The sequence below is a fragment of the Moschus berezovskii genome, chromosome 3, assembly GCF_049115385.1.
Source record: "Moschus berezovskii isolate FMDL1 chromosome 3, NW_MosBer_1.0, whole genome shotgun sequence".
Lineage (NCBI taxonomy): Eukaryota > Metazoa > Chordata > Mammalia > Artiodactyla > Moschidae > Moschus > Moschus berezovskii.
This window is the reverse complement of record NC_142462.1, coordinates 13,517,190-13,538,146: the sequence shown is the minus strand read 5'-3', so window position 1 is coordinate 13,538,146 and position 20,957 is coordinate 13,517,190. Positions and strand designations below refer to the sequence as shown.

Here is a 20,957-nt window from a genome sequence, read left to right as displayed (position 1 = left end):
TACTGATTGATTGATTTATTCATTTTGACTGCACCGGGTTTCCCTTGCTGTGCACAGGTCTTCTCTAGCTGCTGCGAAGGGGAGCTACTCCGCATGGCGGCGTGCGGTCATAGTCCGTTGGCTTCTCATTACGGAGCACAGGCTCTAGGCTCATGGGCTTCAGTAGTTGTGGGGCATGGGCTTAGCTGCTCCTCAGCATGTGGAATCCTCCCAGAACAGGGGTCAAACCCCTGTCCCCTGCATTGGCAGGTGGATTTTTAACCACCAGACCACAAGGGAAGTCCTGGGGTCTCTTTCTTGATAGTACTAATCCCAGTCAGGGGGCTCCACCCTCATGACCTAATCACTTCCCAAAGGACCCACCTCCTAATACCTGGGGTTTGTTGTTGTTGTTTAGCTGTTTTTTGACCCCCAAGGACTATAGCCCGCCAGGCTCCTCTGTCCATGAAATTCTCCAGGCAAGAATACTACGCTAGAGTGGGCTGCCACTTCCTTTTCAGGGGATCTTCCTGACCCAGAGATCGAACCTGAGTGTCCTGCATTGGCAGGCGAACTCTACCACTGAGCCAATAGGGAAGCCCCAATACTTGGGATTAGGTTTCAACATATGAATTTGGGAGGGGACACAGCAATCAGTCTAACTCTCAACACATTCTAACTCTGGCCCCCCAAATTAATGCTCTTGCATGCAAAATACATCCTTTTTATCCCAACAGACCCTAAAGTTTTCATTCATTCCAGCATCAGCTTATGTCTAAAGTTCAATGCCTCAACTAAATATCATCCAAGTTAGATATGGATGAGACCCCACGTACAATCCATCCAAAGCAACCTCCCCTCCAGCTAAGATGCTGTGAAATCAAACAAACTGTGTACTTTCAAAATACAGTAGTGGGACCAGCATGCCATAGACATTCCCATCACAAAAGGGAGAAACTGGGAAGAAGAAAAATTTGATGAATCAAAAACATCCAGTCTGGCAGGAGTCTGCAGGGATTGGAGACTGCAGAGAATTTTTAGGGTCTCTTAGTCATAAAACCACTTAATAGATCTCCAGCCCCAACATTATTTCTTTAAAAAAAATTACTGGAGTACAGATGATTTACAATGCTGTGTTAGTTTCTGGACTACAGCAAAGTGAAGCAGTTATACATACCCTCGCGTGCTAGGTCACTCCAGTTGTGGCTGACTCCTTGAGACCCTATGGACTGTAGCCCGCCAGGCTCCTCTGTCCATGGGATTCCCCAGGCAAGGGTACTGGAGTGGGCTGCCATGCCCTCCTCCAGGGGGTCGTCCCGACCCAGGGACCGAACCCGCATCTCTTATACCTCCTGCGTGGGCCGGTGGGTTCTTTACTACTCAGTTAGTTCAGTCGCTCAGTTGTGTCCGACTCTTTCCAACCCCACGGGCTGCAGCACGCCAGGCTTCCCTGTCCATCACCAACTCATGTCCCTCAAGTCAGTGATACCATCCAACATCTCATCCTGTTGTCCCCTTCTCCTCCTGCCTTCAATCTTTCCCAGCATCAGGGTCTTTTCAAATGAGTCAGTTCCTTGCATCAGGTGGCCAAAGTATTGGAGTTTCAGCTTCAGCATCAGCTCTTCCAATGAATAACTTAGGACTGGTCTCCTTTAGGATGGACTGGTTGGATCTCCTTGCAGTCCAAGGGACTCTCAAGAGTCTTCTCCAGAACCACAGTTCAAAAGCATCAATTCTTCGGTGCTTAGCTTTCTTTATAGTCCAACTCTCACATCCATACATGACTACTGGAAAAACCATAGCCTTGACCAGATGGAACTTCGTTGGCAAAGCAACGTCTCTGCTTTTTAAAATGCAGTCTAGATTGGTCATAACTTTCTTCCAAGGAGCAAGTGTCATTTAATTTCATGGCTGCAGTCACCATCTGCAGTGATTTTGGAGCCCAAAATAATAAAGTCTCTCACTGTTTCCATTGTTTCCCCAAGTATTTGCCATGAAGAGGTGGAACCAGACGCATGATCTTAGTTTTCTGAATGTTGAGTTTTAACCCTGCTTTTTCACTCTCCTCTTTCACTTTCATCAAGAGGCTCCTTAGTTCTTCTTTGCTTTCTGCTATAAACGTGGTATCATCTGCATATCTGAGGTTATTGATAATTCTCCAGGCAATCTTGATTTCCGCTCATGCTTCATCCATCCCAGCATTTCTCATGATGTCCTCTGCATATAAGTTAAGATTTTCCACGACCAAGGTAAGAGAAACCCAAATAAGACGGTAGGTATTGCGAGGGGGTATCAGAGGGCAGACACACTGAAATCATAATCACAGGAAACTAGTTGATCTGATCACATGGACCACAGCCGAATGTGGTCCACTGGAGAAGGGAATGGCAAACCACTTCAGTATACTTGCCTTGAGAACCCCATGAACAGTATTAAAGGGAAAAATGATAGGATACTGAATGAGGAATTCCCTAGGTCTGTAGGTGCCCAGTATGCTACTGGAGATCACTAGAGAATTAACTCCAGGAAGAATGAAGGGATGGAGCCAAAGTGAAACAAATACCCAGTTGTGGATGTGACTGGTGATAGAAGCAAAGTCCGGTGCTGTAAAGAGCAATATTGCATAGGAACCTGGAATGTTAGGTCCATGAATCAAGGCAAATTGGAAGTGGTCAAACAGGAGATGGCAAGACTGAACATAGAGATTCTAGGAATCAGTGAACTAAAATGGAATGGAATGGGTGAATTTAACTCAGATGACCATTACATCTAATACTGTGGGCAGGAATCCCTTAGAAGAAATGGAGTAGCCATCATGGTCAATAAAGAGTCCGAAATGCAGTACTTGGATGCAATCTTAAAAATGACAGAATGATTTCTGTTCGTTTCCAAGGCAAACCATTTAATATTACAGTAATCCAGGCCTATGCCCCAACCAGTAACGCTGAAGAAGCCGAAGTTGAACGGTTCTATGAAGACCTACATGACCTTTTAGAACTAACACCCACAAAAGATGTCCTTTTCATTATAGGGGACTGGAATGCAAAAGTAGGAAGTCAAGAAACACCTGGAGTAACAGGCAAATTTGGCCTTGGAGCACGGAATGAAGCAGCGCAAAGGCTAATAGAGTTTTGCCAAGAGAACACACTGGTCATAGCAAACACCCTCTTCCAACAACACAAGAGAAGACTCTACACATGGACATCACCAGATGGTCAACACCGAAATCAGATTGATTATATTCTTTGCAGCCAAAGATGGAGAAGCTGTATACAGTTAGCAAAAACAAGACCAAGAGCTGACTGTGGCTCAGATCATGAACTCCTTATTGCCAAATTCAGACTGAAATTAAAGAAAGTAGGGAAAACCACTAGACCATTCAGATATGACCTCAATCAAATCCCTTATGATTATACAGTGGAAGTGAGGAATAGATTTAAGGGACTAGATCTGATAGATAGAGTGCCTGATGAACTCTGGACAGAGGTTCATGACACTGTACAGGAGACAGGGACCAAGACCATCCCCATGGAAAAGAAATGCAAAAAAGCAAAATGGCTGTCTGAGGAGGCCTTACAAATAGCTGTGAAAAGAAGAGAAGTGAAAAGAAAAGGAGAAAAGGAAAGATATAAGCATCTGAATGCAGAGTTCCAAAGAATAGCAAGGAGAGATAAGAAAGCCTTCCTCAGTGATCAATGCAAAGAAATAGAGGAAAACAACAGAATAGGAAAAACAAGAGACCTCTTCAAGAAAATTAGAGATTCCAAGGGAACATTTCATGCAAAGATGGGCTCGATAAAGGACAGAAATGGTAGGGACCTAACAGAAGCAGAAGATATTAAGAAGAGGTGGCAAGAATACACAGAAGAACTGTACAAAAAAGATCTTCACGACCAAGATAGTCACGAAAACGTGATCACTGACCTAGAGCCAGGCATCTTGGAATGTGAAGTCAAGTGGGCCTTAGAAAGCATCACTACGAACAAAGCTAGCGGAGGTGATGGAATTCCAGTTGAGCTATTTCAAATCTTGAAAGATGATGCTGTGAAAGTGCTCACTCAATATGTCAGCAAATTTGGAAAACTCAGCAGTGGCCACAGGACTGGAAAAGGTCAGTCTTCATTCCAATCCCAAAGAAAGGGAATGCCAAAGAATGCTCAAACTACCACACAATTGCACTCATCTCACACGCTAGGAAAATCATGCTCAAAATTCTGCAAGCCAGGCTTCAGCAATATGTGAACCGTGAACTCCCAGATGTTCAAGCAGGTTTTAGAAAAGGCAGAGGCACCAGAGATCAAATTGCCAACATCCGCTGGATCATGGAGAAAGCAAGAGAGTTCCAGAAAAACATCTATTTCTGCTTCATTGACTATGCCAAAGCCTTTGACTGTGTGGATCACAATAAACTGTGGAACATTCTGAAAGAGATGGGAATCCCAGACCACCTGACCTGCCTCTTGAGAAACCTGTATGCAGGTCAGGAAGCAACAGTCAGAACTGTACATGGAACAACAGACTGGTTCCAAATAGGAAAAGGAGTGCGTCAAGGCTGTATATTGTCACCTTGTTTATTTAACTTATATGCAAAGTACATCATGAGGAACGCTGGGCTGGAAGAAGCACAAGCTGGAATCAAGATTGCTGGGAGAAATATCAATAATCTCTGATATGCAGATGACACTACTCTTATGGCAGAAAGTGAAGAGGAACTCAAAAGCCTCTTGATGAAAGTGAAAGAGGAGAGTGAAAAGGTTGGCTTGAAGCTCAACATTCAGAAAACAAAGATCATGGCATCTGGTCCCATCACTTCATGGGAAATAGATGGAAAAACAGTGGAAACAGTGTCAGACTTTATTTTTTTGGGCTCCAAAATCACTGCAGATGCTGATTGCAGCCATGAAATTAAAAGACGCTTACTCCTTGGAAGGAAAGTTATGACCAACCTTGATAATATATTAAAAAGCAGAGACATTACTTTGCCAACAAAGGTCCATCTAGTCAAGGCTATGGTTTTTCCCGTGGTCATGTATGGATGTGAGAGTTGGACTGTGAAGAAAGGTGATCACCGAAGAATTGATGCTTTTGAACTGTGGTGTTGGAGAAGACTCTTGAGAGTCCCTCGTACCGCAAAGAGATCCAACCAGTCCATTCTAAGGGAGATCGATCCTGGGTGTTCATTGGAAGGACTGATGTTAAAGCTGAAACTGCAATACTTTGGCCACCTCATGAGGCGAGTTGACTCACTGGAAAAGACTCTGATGCTGGGAAAGGTTGGGAGCGGGAGGAGAAGGGGACGACCGAGAATTAGATGGCTGGATGGCATCACTGACTCTGTGGACATGAGTTTGAGTGAACTCTGGGAGTGATGGACAGGGAGGCCTGGCGTGCTGTGATTCATGGGGTCGCGGAAAGTCAGACACGACTGAGCGACTGAACTGAACTGAACTGAAATGAAGCAGGGTGACAATATACAGCCTTGATGTACTCGTTTCCTGATTTGGAACAAGTCTGTTGTTCCATGTCCCGTTCTAACTGTTGCTTCTTGACCTGTACACAGGTTTCTCGGGAAGCAGGTCAGGTGGTCTGGTATTCCCATCAATTGAAGAATTTTCCAGTTTGTTGTGATCCACATAGTCAAAGGCTTTGGCGTAGTCAATAAAGCAGAAGTAGATGTTTTTCCGGAACTCTCTTGTTTTTTCGATGATCCAGTGGACGTTGGCAATTTGATCTCTGGTTCCTCTGCCTTTTCTAAGTCCAGCTTGAACACCTATTAGATGTTCTATTAGATATTCACATGCAAAACCAATATAACACATCTAGCTGGACTCTCTTTGTAGCACATTAGATTTTAAATGAGTAACAGACAAAATGATTTAAGGAAACATCACCTGGTAATTGTAAAGCCGTGAACCATGTTCTGCAATTAGAGCATAAATTTGTCTGGATTTCTGAGGAAACTCTTTAAGCTTCATGTGATTTATAAATCCTGTTAAAGAAAAGATCAACTTTGATTAAAGAGTTTATCTGGAAATACGTATATTTTACATTGATCAAACAATTTATATTTTCAGACAGCACAGGAAAAAATAAAAGTTCTTTCTCTGTGTCCATTTGGGGCTCCTCCCTCCCTCCTTGATGCATGGTGTGCGTGCACATTACATATTAACCAGAGCTCCTCAAAGACAGGGATGAACTTTATATAAATATCAGTTTATCATTTTGACATATGAGCCTTTGTCTCTAAAATGCACGGAGAAGGCAATGGCAAGCCACTCCAGTACTATTGCCTAGAAAATCCCATGGATGGAGGAGCCTGGTAGGCTGCAGTCCGTGGGGTCGCTAAGGGTCGGACACGACTGAGTGACTTCACTTTCACTTTTCACTTTCACACATTGGAGAAGGAAATGGCAACCCACTCCAGTGTTCTTGCCTGGAGAATCCCAGGGTTGGGGGAGCCTGGTGGGCTTCCGTCTATGGGGTCACACAGAGTCGGACACGACTGAAGCGACTTAGCAGTAGCAGCGGCAGTGACTATATAACATCCAGCTGAAGACTAGCAGGGTGGGTACCCTTTCTGCCCCCTTCTGATGTCTATGTCAGTAGCTTTCTCTACCTCCTTTATACTTTAATAAAACTTTATTACACACACACAAAAAAATGTATATGACTGTGCCTTCAACTTCTAACACACGGAACAGGTCTCAGAGCTTCTGATAGTCTGTCTCGTGGGATATAATCCTCAGTTTAGCTTGGATAAAATTCCTCTCTTTTCTTCTTAACTTGATTGTTAATTGAATTTTTGTTGACAACATATATTAATAGAAATTTCTCTAAGTAGGGAAGCTATAGCAAGTTACTGTTTTTTAAAAAAAAATTTACATTGTGTTGGGTCTTCAGTGCTGTGGGGGTTTTCTCTAGCTGACCAAGGGGGCTCCTCTCCAGGTGCAGTGCTCAGGCTTCTCGCTGCAGTGACTCCTGTTGTAGGGCATAGGCTCTACAATGCATAAGCTTCAGTAGTTGAGACTCACAGGCTTAGCTGCTCCTCGGCATGTGGGATCTTCCTGGACCAGGGATCAAACCCATGTCCCCTGCATTGGCAGGCAGATTGTTTATCACTGGACCATCAGGGAAGTCCTATATCAGGTTCTTGAGTGACAATAATTTTCAATGGCAGCAAAAGGTGCTCAAAAAATTCTTCCATTGAAACAATCATCAGCTGGCAAAAAGACTAACAAGATCAACTTTATTGGAATTCCAAAACCTAATCACAAGCTTGCATCAACCAGAGGGCTGAAGGAAAGGGCAGGTTATTTTTGGCAAGAGGGCAGTGTGGCATGATCACTCACTTGCATACCATCTCCCAGAATGGTGGCAGTGGCTGTGTGGGTGACAGCAAATATTTCTGGCACAGCTTGCTTGTGCCAGGGATCTAACACAGACCTTGCTCTTCAACTACTTTGACTCTACGTGTTCATCTGCCTGGTGTTGCCCTGACTGTCTAGTGCAGAGGCCAATCTTTGTTTCTATCCACTCCCACACACTAGAAAAATCTTCTGGGAGGGTATAATGAGTGTTGAAAGAATTAAAGACATAAACTGGCCATGACCATCTGGGCAAGGGACTGTGAACGGAGAAAGTGACAGTCAGATCCAACACCATGGGAGAGAGAAGGCAGAGGATGAAGGCTCATGTGGGAGCTAGGGCTTGGAAGGGAAGGGAGAGTGTGGTGTGAGCGTCCAGGCCTGGACGCATGCTCAGGAAAGACCCCAGAGAAGACCCCAGGCTTGCACCTTGGGTGGATCTGTGGGCTGCACGCAAACAGGAGGTGAAGATTATGACAGAGTTGGGGGTGGTCCAGTTTGGCCCTGAAATAGGGTCCCAGCTTAGAGCCAAACAGCCCGCACTGGGAGAGCGGTTCTCACAGCCTTGCTCTCTCTTTCTTGTTCATTGATTCTAGGAAACCTGTCAGGTCACTGGTTGACCACTGTGATATCAGAAAAGTGACCATCACTAAACAAACAAATGACTACAGCCCTCAACAAGCAATAAAGCAACCTTTGGAAAAGGGGAAATGCCAATTCCCAGAGTTACTGCGTTATACAACTGAAATATCTGGTTTACAACACAAAATTACAAAGCACACAAAGAAACAGGAAAGCACAGCTCACTAAAGGGAAAACAATTTGACTGACATCTCTGAGGAAACTCAAACTGTGAACTGACAGGACAAAGCTTTATAAATCAGCTGCCTTAAATAGGCTCAAAAACTAAAGAAAACCACAGACAAAGAACTAAAGAAAACCAAAGAAATAAAGTATGAATGAAATGAGAATATCAACTGAAAAATTATAAAAGGAAACAAGTACAAATTCTGTAGATGTAAAGTACAATACCTGAAATGAAAAAATTCACCAAATGGGCTCAACAGCAGATCTTAGAAGGAAAAGGAGAGATTCAGTGAACTCAAAAATAAAACAATTGAGATTATCAAGTGTGATGAGGAAGAGGATAATTGCAAATCCAGATCTAGGCCTATACATCTATGGATGATTGAATTTTTTGACAAGGGTAACAAGACCATTCAATGGGGAAAATTATCTTTTCAACAAATGATGCTGAGACAATAAGATATCCATTTGCTAAAGAATGAATCTGGTTCATTTTTAATTCATTTGCTAAAAAATGAATATGAAATGTAAAAATTCATATTATATATAAAAAATAACTCAACATGGATCAATTAGCTAAACATAAGAGTGAAAATCATAAAGTTCTCAGAAAAAACACAGAGGTAAACTGTCATGACCTAGAATTTAGTAATGGATTCTTAGATATGACATCATTAAAATTAAAACCTTTTATGCCTCAAAGGACATTACTTAAAAAGTAAAAGGACAATCTATTGAATGAAAGAAAATATTATATATCTGAGAAGAGTCTAGTAACCAGAATATATTTTTTAAAAACTCTTACAAGTCAACAACAAAAAGACAAAAACTCAATTAAATGGGCAAAGAAATAGAAGAAATTTTCTGCAAAGAAGAGGTATAAATGGCAAACAAGTACATAAAAAGTTGCTCAATACTAGTTGATATCATTCACTGGTGGTGGTGGTGGTTTAGTCACTAACTCATGTCTGACTCTTGCAACCCCATGGACTATAGCCTGCCAGGCTCCTCTGTCCACAGAATTTCCCTGGCAAGAATACTGGAGTGGGTTGCTATGTCCTTCTCCAGATACAAGTCATTAGGGAAATACAAATCAAAATCACAGTGAAACAGCACTTCACATCCACCAGGATGGCTACAGTTGTAAAAAAAGAATAGCAAGTGTTGGTGAGGATGTGGGAAAGCTGGGACCATCACACACTATTAGTGGAGAAGTGACATGGTGCAGTTTCTCTGGAAAACAGTGGCAATTCCTCCCTAGCAATTTACCCATAGAATTGAAAACAGGTATTCAAACAGATACATGTACACACATGTTCATAGCAGCACTATCCACAACACCCACATGGGTGACACAGTGGACGGTCATCTATAGCTGAATGGATAAACAAACTGCAGTCTATCCAGACACTGCAATATTATTCAGCTGCAAAAAGGAATGATTCATCTACAACAGGGGTGGGCCTCAGAAACACGAGCTTAGTGAAAGAAGCCCGACAAAAATGGCCATACATTGTATGATTCCATTTATATGACACATTGAGGACATGTGTGTCCTTAGAAACAGAAAGCATGTTGGTGGTTGTTGCCAGGGGGTGGGGGTGGGCGGGGCTGGGGATTGACTAAGCGGTGTGGGGTTTCTTTTGGGGTTGATGAACATATTTTGGAAATAGAAGTAGTAGTTGCACAACATTGTAAATGCACTAAATGGCACTGATGTTCATGTCAAAATGGTTCGTTTTATATCACGTGGATTTCACCCTAGCGAATAAAAATGGATCCAAGTTCAGTTTAATTCCATTGAAATTCATTAACACATCAGTGGTGGCTAAAAAGGATCTGGCCCTTTTGTGGGCAAATGGGTAGCCTTACAGTGGGGAAAGACAGTTTGCATGCAGTAAGAAGATGTATATATTTCAATCTTAAAAGATGTGAAAGGAGAGACTTCGCCGGCAGTACAGTGGTTAAAATTTCCCCTTCTAATGAGGGGATTGCAGGTTCAGTCCCTGGTTGGAAAATAAGATGCCACATGCCTCTCAACCAAAAAAAAAAAAAGTAAAACAGAAGCAATATTGTAACAAATTCAATAAAGACTTTAACAATGGTCCACATTAAAAAAAAATCATTAAAAAATGTCTAAGGAATATAGGACATTCGTTTCCAAAACAAGGAAAATTCTGAGCACAAACAGTTCTACTGTTCACACGGCATGTTCCTGACACAGGCAGGGACGTGGAGCCTCAAGAGCAGGCATGCATCACTGGACACAGGGCTGGGGTAGGGCTTTGGGAAGTCTCAAGGCCAGAGGGCTCGTGAGTCGGGAGCAGGCAGCAGCGACGGGGTTGGGGGAGGGCTGCTGAAGCTCACAGGCTGAAATCAGCAGAGGTGAAAACCAGACGGCTGGAAGCAACAGGGCCAGACAGTGTGTAGTTCTCAGTAGAACTGAAATCTTCAAGATGAAGTTTAGAGGTCTGCTGAGATGGGATGGGTGCTCAGGGCACTAAGGTGCAGCTGAAGGAAGGCCGGTACAGACTTCAGAGAGCCCTCAGCCCAGGTATCCACATGCAAGCCCAACTGAACAGCCCCAGTTGCTGTGTAAAATGGCATTTTGTGGCGATAACTGGGTGAAACTCTGACTTCCCTGGACACTCTGCAACTCAAGGTGTCCACGTACCATAGAACAATTCCCCATTATACTAGGATTCATGGTGTGTGATATTTACAGCCAGAAAATGGCAAACCATGTATTCTAGCATTTCTTCAAGAACCCCGTGATGAGCCAAGTCTCTGGTTGTCAAAATACTTCAAGATGAGTCATCCAGATTTAGAAAAGATCAATTGCATGTGTTTGCAATAAAAATATAAAGGATTCCTAACTTCAAAGCAACTCTCTCATTTTGAACCATGATTCTGTAACAGGGAAGAAAAAAATCTGACTCCATATTGGATCTGTTTCTTTTACTTTAATCATTGCTTCCCATGGCTTTTGTCCATTAAAAAGATACTGTCTATACATAATGGCTTGCCTTGGGGAACCCTTCCCTTCTGCGTGAATGTTAAACTAAAGTGTCTTTGTTCAGCTCACTGGGAGACATTCTGACTGCCCACTTGTGAATGAGAGCAGGAAAAAGAAATGAATGCATCCCTTCCCTGAGGATGGCCAAACCAGGAGCTATTTCGCAACACTTACGGCCTTTTGATTTCCCAGATGGCTCAGACGGTACAGAATTTGCCCGCAGCGCAGGAGTGGTAGTAGGCGTGGCTGTGGTAGTCGCTCAGACGTGTTCTACTCTCTGCAACCCCATGGACTGTGGCCCGCCAGGCTCCTCTGCCCATGGGATTCTCCAGCTAGAACACTGGAGTAGACTGCAATGCAGGAGACCTGGGTTCAATCCCTGGGTTGGGAACCCGCCCTGGAGAAAGAAGGGACTGGCAACCCACTCCAGTGCTCTTGCCTGGAGAACTCTATGGACAGAGGAGCCTGGTGGGCTACAGACCATTGGGGTCTCAAAGAGTCGGACATGACTCAACAACTAACACTACCACTACTACTACTGCCCCGGCACTGCAGGACTGAGTGACCAACACTCGCGCGTCACGGTCTTTTTACTTCCTTCCCCCTCCCCCTCTCTGCTCTGTAAAAGAAACCGGCATCCAGACCCCAGAATACAGTACTCCAGGACTCTCATCCACCATCTTCTCAGATGCCCAGCTTTCTGAATAAAGTCTCTGTTTCTTGCCTCCACACCTTGCCTCCCAATTTATTGACCTGTCCTGTGTCAAACAGAACGAGCTTAGACCTGGTAACAATTCTAAGAGAAATAAAATTCTCACTAAGTTTTCAACAAAGAAACCCATATTACTTTTACAAGAGAACCTGAGTGCTGCAACTACTGAGCCCACAAGCCACAGGAAGATCTTGCATGATGCAACAAAGACTCCTCGTGCTGCAACTAAGATCTGATACAGCCAAACAAATTAATAAATAAATATTGAGGGGGAGGGGGGAAAAATGTTTCAAGAGCCCGCAGTCACTTCCAGGTTTCTGGGGCATTTATTGCAAATGTGAGTCATTCCCCTGCCATCTCTCTCATCACACACACACCCTGTGAAATGGCTTCAAGGATCGTTACTTAGTAAGACTCACCTAGAAGAAGTAACGTCAGTATAAACACCATAGCCATGACAGTCTTCCATGATCGAGTTAACCTAAAAAGAAGAAAAATAACAGCAAAAAGAATTTAGCAATACACTACTCTTAACTTTTAATTTGAACTTTAACCTCTACAACCAAGTTGACAGACATGACTAGGCTGAGCATGTGAGTTAATTTAGTTCCTAATCCACTATCTGTGAAACTGAGGGAAAACAGTATTCAAAGTGGTATATATACATATTCACACATACATACACCATACACACCCCTCTCTTTCACACACATTACTGCCCTGTTGCTGCATGTTTTTATGCCTATAAATGCTTATGAAGAAGAAAGCAAAAGAGGTTATCCTAGAGGTCTGCAATGTATCATCAGCCCGGAAGAAAAAAGAAAAAAGTCAGAGTCTGGACTGTAGCCCACCAGGCTCCAGTGTCTATGGAATTCTCCAGGCAAGAATACTGAAATGGGTTGCCATTTCCTACTCCAGGGGATCTTCCCCACCCAGGGATCGGACCCATGTCTCCTGCTTTGGCAGGCTGACTCTTTACCGCTGAGCCAGCTGGGAAGTCCAAAGAACTGACAGTGAAAAACTATCTGATAAAATTCTCTGAAGCAATCCTAACCCTTTCCCTCACTTTTTATTGAAATACAACATACATAAAGAAAAGAGCACAAATTATTGCATAGCTCAGTGGATCCAAAGGCCAACCCCACCCTCCCACTGGCAACCAGCAGGACAAGAGCTTTTGTATTCAGGAGGCGGGGGCTCCATGCAGAAACAGCACAGTCAACCCCAACAGTTGTCTTCAAATTGGTCACCGGTGGTCTGACCAGCATCATTTTGATTGTTTTAGGTACAGTTAGTCTTCAGCTTCAGGGTCCATTTTTTCCCATGTCTTTGAGGTCAGTTCTCAGAATTTCGGCAGTTTCAGTCGTGGGTTCACCTTGGAACGTCAGTCTGGTCATTATGCAGTTAACTTCTTCTACTGAGGTTTCATTATCTATAAGACGGCTCGCAGGATATGGCTCAGAATATTAGGAACTCAAAGAGAAGGAACTGAAAGGTCCTTGCCTATGCTTAATGCCTACATTATTGTTACTTGGTCTCCTTCGTTTTTCTTTGTTTCTCTGTTTCTCGTTTCCCTGATTAAACTTATTCTTTGACTCACGTTTTCCACAGACGAAAGGCAGGCGGAGGACAAGGGGCGTTGGGACAAGTACCATGGGGCCCTGCTCTGTTGGACCAGAAATTGCTGGGTTTGTGCATTTCCGGTCTCAGCAGATCTTTCCAAAGAGTTTTACAAAGTGACTGCAGTGACCTTTCCACATCCAACTTTAAAGATTTTTTTTAAAAGAAGGAAAAAAAAAAGAAAATGGCTAAAATAGACACTAATCTCACTAAAACAGAAGGCTAGCAGCTTTGGGACAAAGTAATCTAAGATGGCAAATTGAAATTTCTATTTAAAACATACAAAAACCAGTTGACGATGAGTCATTCATTAATTACAGAAGATACCTTTATGTAGCAGAAGAAGCACTGGGTCACAGCTCAGAAAAGGGGGTGAAGCTGTCACTGGCTGTGCCGGTCACACAGTGAGGCCAGACAATACAGAAATGCAGAGTTTGGAGCGGAGAAAGTTTTACTGCAGGGTCATGCAAGGAGACAGGTGGCTCGTGCCTTTAAAAAACTCTGAGCTTTTCTAAGGCTTTCAGCAAAGCCTTTTCATGGGAAAGGGGAGGAGGGGCACATATAGTTGTTGCAAACTTCTTGGTGTTGGGTCCTTTGTGCAGCTCTCCACAAGGGTCAGAATAGTCAGGTCACAAGTTCCTTTAAACCTCCATCAAAACAAACATTATTCTCTGTCCTGCAACTTTTTACATAAAGGTATACTACTCTTAAAGGTCATGGACAAGAAAGGGAAGGGGAGGCATTAAATTCTGTCTCCAAGCCTCCTTGTGGCTTTTAACAAATCTATAAGCAAAATGATGTCACCCCTCATATTATTTATTCAAGGTCCTAAGGCTTGGCTTTTGTACTCTGAGGTCCAGGCCCTGGCTAACAAAGGGATGGGGTTCCTGTGCAGGCTGGTCACCCTGCCCGGGAGTTATCATCCAGCACCCAGTTTGGGACCTCTGGCCAGCGCCCAGGACAGGCTGAGGAGGCAGATCTCAGCTGGTGGTACCCTCAGGGCCAGGTACACAGACCTGTCCACCTGTCATCACAGAAGGAGCTAGACGCCCAACACCCACTGGCCATCAGCCTCCACAAGGCCACACAAACAGGGGTCAGTCTCTTGGAGACTCACACTCATAGTCTTGTGATAATGGCCTTGAGCCTGCCTATGACAAAGTTGGAAGCTCCAATACTTTGGCCACCTCATTTGAAGAGCTGACTCATTAGAAAAGACCCTGATGCTGGGAAAGATTGAGGGCAGGAGAAGGGGACAACAGAAGACAAGATGGTTGGATGGCATCACGGACTCAATGGACATGAGTTTGAGCAAGCCCCGGCTGTTTGTGAAGAACAGGGAAGCCTGGCTTCCTGCAGTCCATGGGGTGCTACAGTCCATGCAGTTGTAAAGAGTCAGACATGACTGAGCAACTGAACAAGGGAGTTTCAGCAAGTCACTTGATCAGTTTGAGTTTGGAGTTTTGACCTGTTGTTTATGAACTAGTGTCCATCAATGGGAAGGCAGAATTCCCTGCTCCAGGTGCATGCAGAATGGCTAAGAAAGTGACCTCAGGTCTGGAAGCTGCTTCAATCATGTTTACCAATGTGTGTTTCTTTATATTTTGCTGTTTAACATTATGCGCATGTGACAGGACACATTTCCTGCATCGGTTTGGTTGAGTTGGTTGAGCCAATGGACAGATGACTTCTTCAGTGACCTGCTTCTGAACCGTACTGTCAAACTGGCTTGTAACCCCGCAGCTGGGGAAGTGGCTCAACACCCTGGGAGTAGAGACCAACTCAGGACTGTTGGGTAGAAAATGTTTTCCTCTCTCCTTCTTGGTTCTCTGGCTGGTCTAAGAATTAAAATGACAGGACACAGCTAAACCAAACACAAGTTTTATGAGGTATGGTGAGAGAGGCCAGGAAAACCAAGTCACTCTCCGAAACCCTCACTTCAAGTACCATCTTCAGCTAAAGACAGGAAGAGGGTGTAGGGGTTGGGACTTGAAAGGGGAGCAAGGCAAGTCACATGGGGATGGAAATCAAGTGCGTGGTAAATAAAAGCAGAGACAGAGGGATACAGAGTGGACTCTGATATCTGGGCCCTGCTAGTTCCCCCACCACGCTCAGATCCAGAGGCAATCCCTTTATCCCAGTTCTTTAGGCAGCTAAGAGGCAGACAAAAAGAGGACCTCCTGAATCTTCCATTTCTTCAATAATCAGCCGAGGGGCTTCCTGGGTGGTCCAGTGATTAGGACTCTGAACTTCCACTGCAGGGAGATAGCTTTCTATCCCTTGAGAACTAACATCCCACATGCCATGAGGTGTGGCCAAAAACCAGAAAAAAAAAAATATCAGCCTAAATAAACCCTTAGGCCAGACAGACACATGGCGGAGGGCAAATTTTGTTAGGAAGCATCACTACGAACAAAGCTAGTGGAGGTGATGGAATTCCAATTGAGCTATTTCAAATCCTGAAAGATGATGCTGTGAAAGTGCTGCACTCAATAGGCCAGCAAATTTGGAAAACTCAGCAGTGGCCACAGGACTGGAAAAGGTCAGTCTTCATTCCAATCCCAAAGAAAGGGAATGCCAAAGAATGCTCAAACTACCGCACAATTGCACTCATCTCACACGCTAGTAACATCATGCTCAAAATTCTGCAAGCCAGGCTTCAGCAATACGTGAACCATGAACTTCAAGATGTTCGAGCTGGTTTTCGAAAAGGCAGAGGAACCAGAGATCAAATTGCCAACATCTGCTGGATCATGGAGAAAGCAAGAGAGTTCCAGAAAAACATCTATTTCTGCTTTATTGACTATGCCAAAGCCTTTGACTGTGTGGATCACAATAAACTGTGGAGAATTCTGAAAGAGATGGGAATACAAGACCATCTGACCTGCCTCTTGAGAAACCTGTATGCAGGTCAAGAAGCAATGGTTAGAACTGGACATGGAACAAACTGGTTCCAAATAGGAAAAGGAGTACGTTAAGGCTGTATATTGTCACCCTGCTTATTTAATTTATATGCAGAGTACATCATGAGAAAAGCTGGGCTGGATGAAGCACAAGCTGAAATCAAGATTGCCGGGAGAAATATCAATAACCTCAGAATATGCAGATGACACCTCCCTTATGGCAGAAATTGAAGAAGAACTAAAGCGCCTCTTGATGAAAGTGAAAGAGAGTGAAAAAGTTGGCTTGAAGCTCAACATTCAGAAAACTAAGATCATGGCATCTGGTCCCATCACTTCATGGCAAATAGATGGGGGAACAGTGGAAATAGTGTGACTTTATTTTTCTGGGCTCCAAAATCACTGCAGATGGTGACTGCAGCCATGAAATTAAAAGACGCTTACTCCTTGGAAGGAAAGTTATGACTAACCTAGACAGCATTTTAAATAGCAGGGACATTACTTTGTCAACAAAGGTCCATCTAATCAAGGCTATGGTTTTTCCAGTGGTCATGCATGGATGTGAGAGTTGGACTATAAAGAAAGCTGAGCACAGAAGAATTGATGCTTTTGAACCGTGGTGTTGGAGAAGACTCTTGAGTGTCCCTTGGACAGCAAAGAGATCCAACCAGTCCATCCTAAAGGAGATCAGTCATGGACGTTCATTGGAAGGACTGATGTTGAAGCTGAAACTCCAATATTTTGGCCACCTGATGTGAAGAGCTGACTCATTTGAAAAGACCCTGATGCTTGGAGAGATTGAGGGCAAGAGAAGGGGACGACAGAGGATAAGATGGTTGGATGGCATCACCGACTGAATGGACATGGGTTTGGGTGGACTCCGGGAGTTGGTGATGGACAGAGAGGCCTGCTGTGCTGCAGTTCATGGGGTCGCAAAGAGTCAAACACGACTGAGTCACTGTACTGAACTGAAGCACAAGCCACATAATTTCACCCAATACAGAATCTTTAAGTAGCTCATCCACTTACAAAAAGCAATAGTGCCCACTGTCTGTCCAAGGTGTTATTGTTATTTTTGTTCAGTCGCTAAGTTGTGTCTGACCGTTTATGACTCCATGAGCTGCAGCACACCAGGATTTCCTGTCCTTCTCCATCTCCCAGAGTTTGCTCAAACTCATCATTGAGTCAGTGATGCCATCCAACTATCTCATCCTCTGTCGTCCCCTTCTTCTCCTGCCTTCAATCTTTCCCAGCATCAGGGTCTTTTTCAATGAGTTGACTCTTCACATCAGGTGGGCAAAGTATTGGAGCTTCAGCTTCAGCATCAGTCCCTCCAGAATGAATATTCACAGTTGATGTCCTTTAGGACTGACTAGTTTGATCTTGCAGTCCAAGGGGCTCTCAAGAGTCTTCTCCAGCACCACAGTTCAAAAACACCAATTCTTCGGCACTTGGCCTTCTCTATGGTCCAACTCTCACATCTGTACATGACTAGTGGAAAAACCATAGTGCTGAGTCTTGTCCCCCAGGCCAAAGGTGGGAGACTTTGCACCAAGACCACAGAAGCAGGGCCCAGAATCAAGGTCACCTCCAAAGCTGACTGAGCCTCTTTGTAATCATTGCCAAAAGCCCCCTAATAATCATTAACAAGCTTCCTGATTCCCAATTAGGCAAAGATGTCCAACCAATCAACTAGCGTCAGCCTTCCTGCAGGAATTTTGCCTTGATACTATAAAAATTGGCTATTAACCCACAAAAACTGTCGACTCTCCCTGGTCTGTCAGGAGGTTAGCCCGCTGCGCTTGCAGTGCCTACATTATCTCTGTCCTTTGTTCTTAATAAACTCTCCTTTCTGCAATACTCTGTCTGGAAATGCTTTTCCAATCCCAGCTTGGACTGCTTCAACACATAGCTTTGACTATATGGGCTTCGTCAGTAAAGTGATATCTCTGCTTTTTAATCTACTGTCTTGGTTTGTTGTAGAAATGTGCTAAAAGCAACAGAGAAGGTCTTCCCAAAAGTCTCCTCTGAAGGGACAAGAAATCTTGAAACCACCATCCTTCACATCTCACTGGTCACATGAGGGATCCACTGTCTAAAGAGGGTTACTCAAAGGTCATAAGACCCTCCCAAGGGACTGACTTAAATGAACATTAACCAAAGGTTAACTTTTTCATTTAAACCATAGCTGTTATCCATGGGGGTGGTTATTTCATTACTGTTTTGTTTTAAAAGCAGGCAGTGCCAAGGGCACAGTTGCTGAGGCTTGTGTTTTGGGGCCATCCAACTAAGGACTGATGCTAAAGCTGAAGCTCCAATACTTTGGCCACCTCATGCGACGAGTTGACTCACTGGAAAAGACTCTGATGCTGGGAAGGATTGGGGGCAGGAGGAGGAGGGGACGACAGAGAATGAGATGGCTGGATGGCATCACCAACTCGATGGACATGAGTTTGAGTGAACTCCGGGAGTTGGTGATGGACAGGGAGGCCTGGCATGCTGTGATTCATGGGGTCGCAAAGAGTCGGACATGACTGAGCGACTGAACTGAACTGAACTGAAGTGGTCCAATATTTCCTGCTGTCTCCCCACTTCCTCCAGTTAGAGAAGGCACAGTTGTTAGCTCAAAATGTACACCCACTTACAGCCCCTGTAGCCAGCTCTCACCTAGGGATGTAACAAGCACCCTCTGTGTACAGACTTGTAAAGCATGCTGCTGGACCTTGCACCACCTGGCAGAGACTGAACAGGAGGCCACTGACAAATGATCGACCCGTGAAGCTGCAGACTGCAATCATAACTTCATACTGCCGGTGAGACTCATTCCTTAAAAAAAAGAGTCTCCTCTTTCACAACCCTTGTCTCCCACTTGCTGTGTGTGCTGTGCTTAGTCACTCAGTCGTCTCAGACTCTTCGCGATCCCGTGGACTGTAGCCCGCCAGGCTCCTCTGTCCATGGGGATTCTCCAGGCAAGAATATTAGAGTAGGTTGCCATGCCCTCCTCCGGGGGATCTTCCCATCCCACTTGCTGTAATTAACCTTAACCCCCACCATAGAAAGGAGACAACAGGTCAGAAAGTACTGGGATCCAGAGAAATCTTCAGAGGTTCTCTCTATAAAGGGGGGACAGAGCACAGGTGGTAAATGACATGCACACTGTCAAATATTGAGATCACCCTGAAGTTACGTACCCGCTGGCGTCGGGGTTTTCCTGCTGTGGGAGCACAGCGCTCTCACTAGAGCCACTGCTGGCGTCCTCAGAGGGAGCCCTGAAGAGCCTGAAGCTCCTCCTCGACTTAGGTCTCCCACTCATCTCCCCCAGTTGAGCAGCTGATTGCTGGCAGGCCCTTTGCTACTTGATGAAAAACATGAGGCATACAAAATGGTTTGGGATTGACTTGGGGTTTTGCCTTCTTCCTTCTCAGCTGTTTCTTCTTCGAGGGGGAAACTGTAAGTGAACTAACTCTGGAGGAGGCTCCGCGGGTCTTCTGTTGCATCATCTTCTGTGACACATCACAATGGCTGGATGCCCAGGCAGGGGGGACATGGCCCCCCCATCAGCCAGCACCCAGCCGGAGCGTGTATCACAAGGCTTCACAGCAGCACCTCCCAAACACACCGTGAAACGCCAGGGTCCCCCAGGCCCCACGCTTCTGCCACAAGAAATCTCTGATTCACTGTGCTTGCTTCAGTACTTTTTCAAAAAATTAAATATCACGAACATAATGGAAGATCCCAGAACACCACTCCCCTCCTTTCTTTCCTGCAGAAAAATGAAAATTGATATACAAAATTCCCGCAATGTTTTTTATATTTTTACATATTTTACATATTTTTATAAATATGTATCCATAAATGTTTTCACGCTGTGAATTCAAATGATAAGCCATTCTCAGCTTTCTTAGATTACTGGTCTTGAGAAACACTCACGTCAGCTTACTCATTTTAACTGCTGTATAGTATTTTATACATATACATCTGTTGATGACAGACAAATGCATAATCTGAAAGTTAAGTTTTCTTCGGTGGCCTTTTTGAGGGCTGGGCTCTCCCACTGGCTCAGATCAGTTCAGTTCAGTCGCTCAGTCGTGACCAACTCTTTGCGACCCCATGAATCACAGCACGCCAGGCCTCCCTGTCCATCACCAACTCCCAGAGTTCACTCAAACTCACCTCCATCTAGTTGGTGATGAAATCCAGTCATCTCATTCTCTGTCGTCCCCTTCTCCTCCCGCCCCCAATCCTTCCCAGCATCAGAGTCTTCTCCAGTGAGTCAACTCTTCAAATGAGGTGGCCAAAGTATTGGAGTTTCAGCTTCAGCATCAATCCTTCCAATGAACACCCAGGATCGATCTCCTTTAGAATGGACTGGTTGGATCTCCTTGTAGTCCAAGGGACTCTCAAGAGTCTTCTCCAGCACCACAGTTCAAAAGTATGAATTCTTCGGCGATCAGCTTTCTTCACGGTCCAACTCTCACATCCATACATGACCACCGGAAAAACCATAGCCTTGACTAGACGGACCTTGGTTGGCAAAGTAATGTCTCTGCTTTTTAATA

The 20,957-nt window shown here is 44.4% G+C and overlaps 1 protein-coding gene across 2 annotated transcripts in view; it reads right to left on the bottom strand.

Annotated features, from left to right (window-relative positions):
• The window catches only part of SUN3 (Sad1 and UNC84 domain containing 3), a 29,403-nt gene extending 17,057 nt beyond the window's left edge, over positions 1 to 12,346 (bottom strand). For both annotated transcript variants that reach the window (XM_055420216.2, XM_088832064.1), the window contains exons 1-2: positions 12,298 to 12,346; positions 5,871 to 5,968 (exon numbers count right to left, since the gene is read on the bottom strand). In XM_055420216.2, coding sequence (XP_055276191.2) covers positions 5,871 to 5,968; positions 12,298 to 12,334 — 135 coding nt within the window. In that variant the 5' untranslated portion in view covers positions 12,335 to 12,346. The remainder of the gene's footprint in view (positions 1 to 5,870; positions 5,969 to 12,297) is intronic.
• Between the last annotated feature and the right edge of the window lie 8,611 nt (positions 12,347 to 20,957).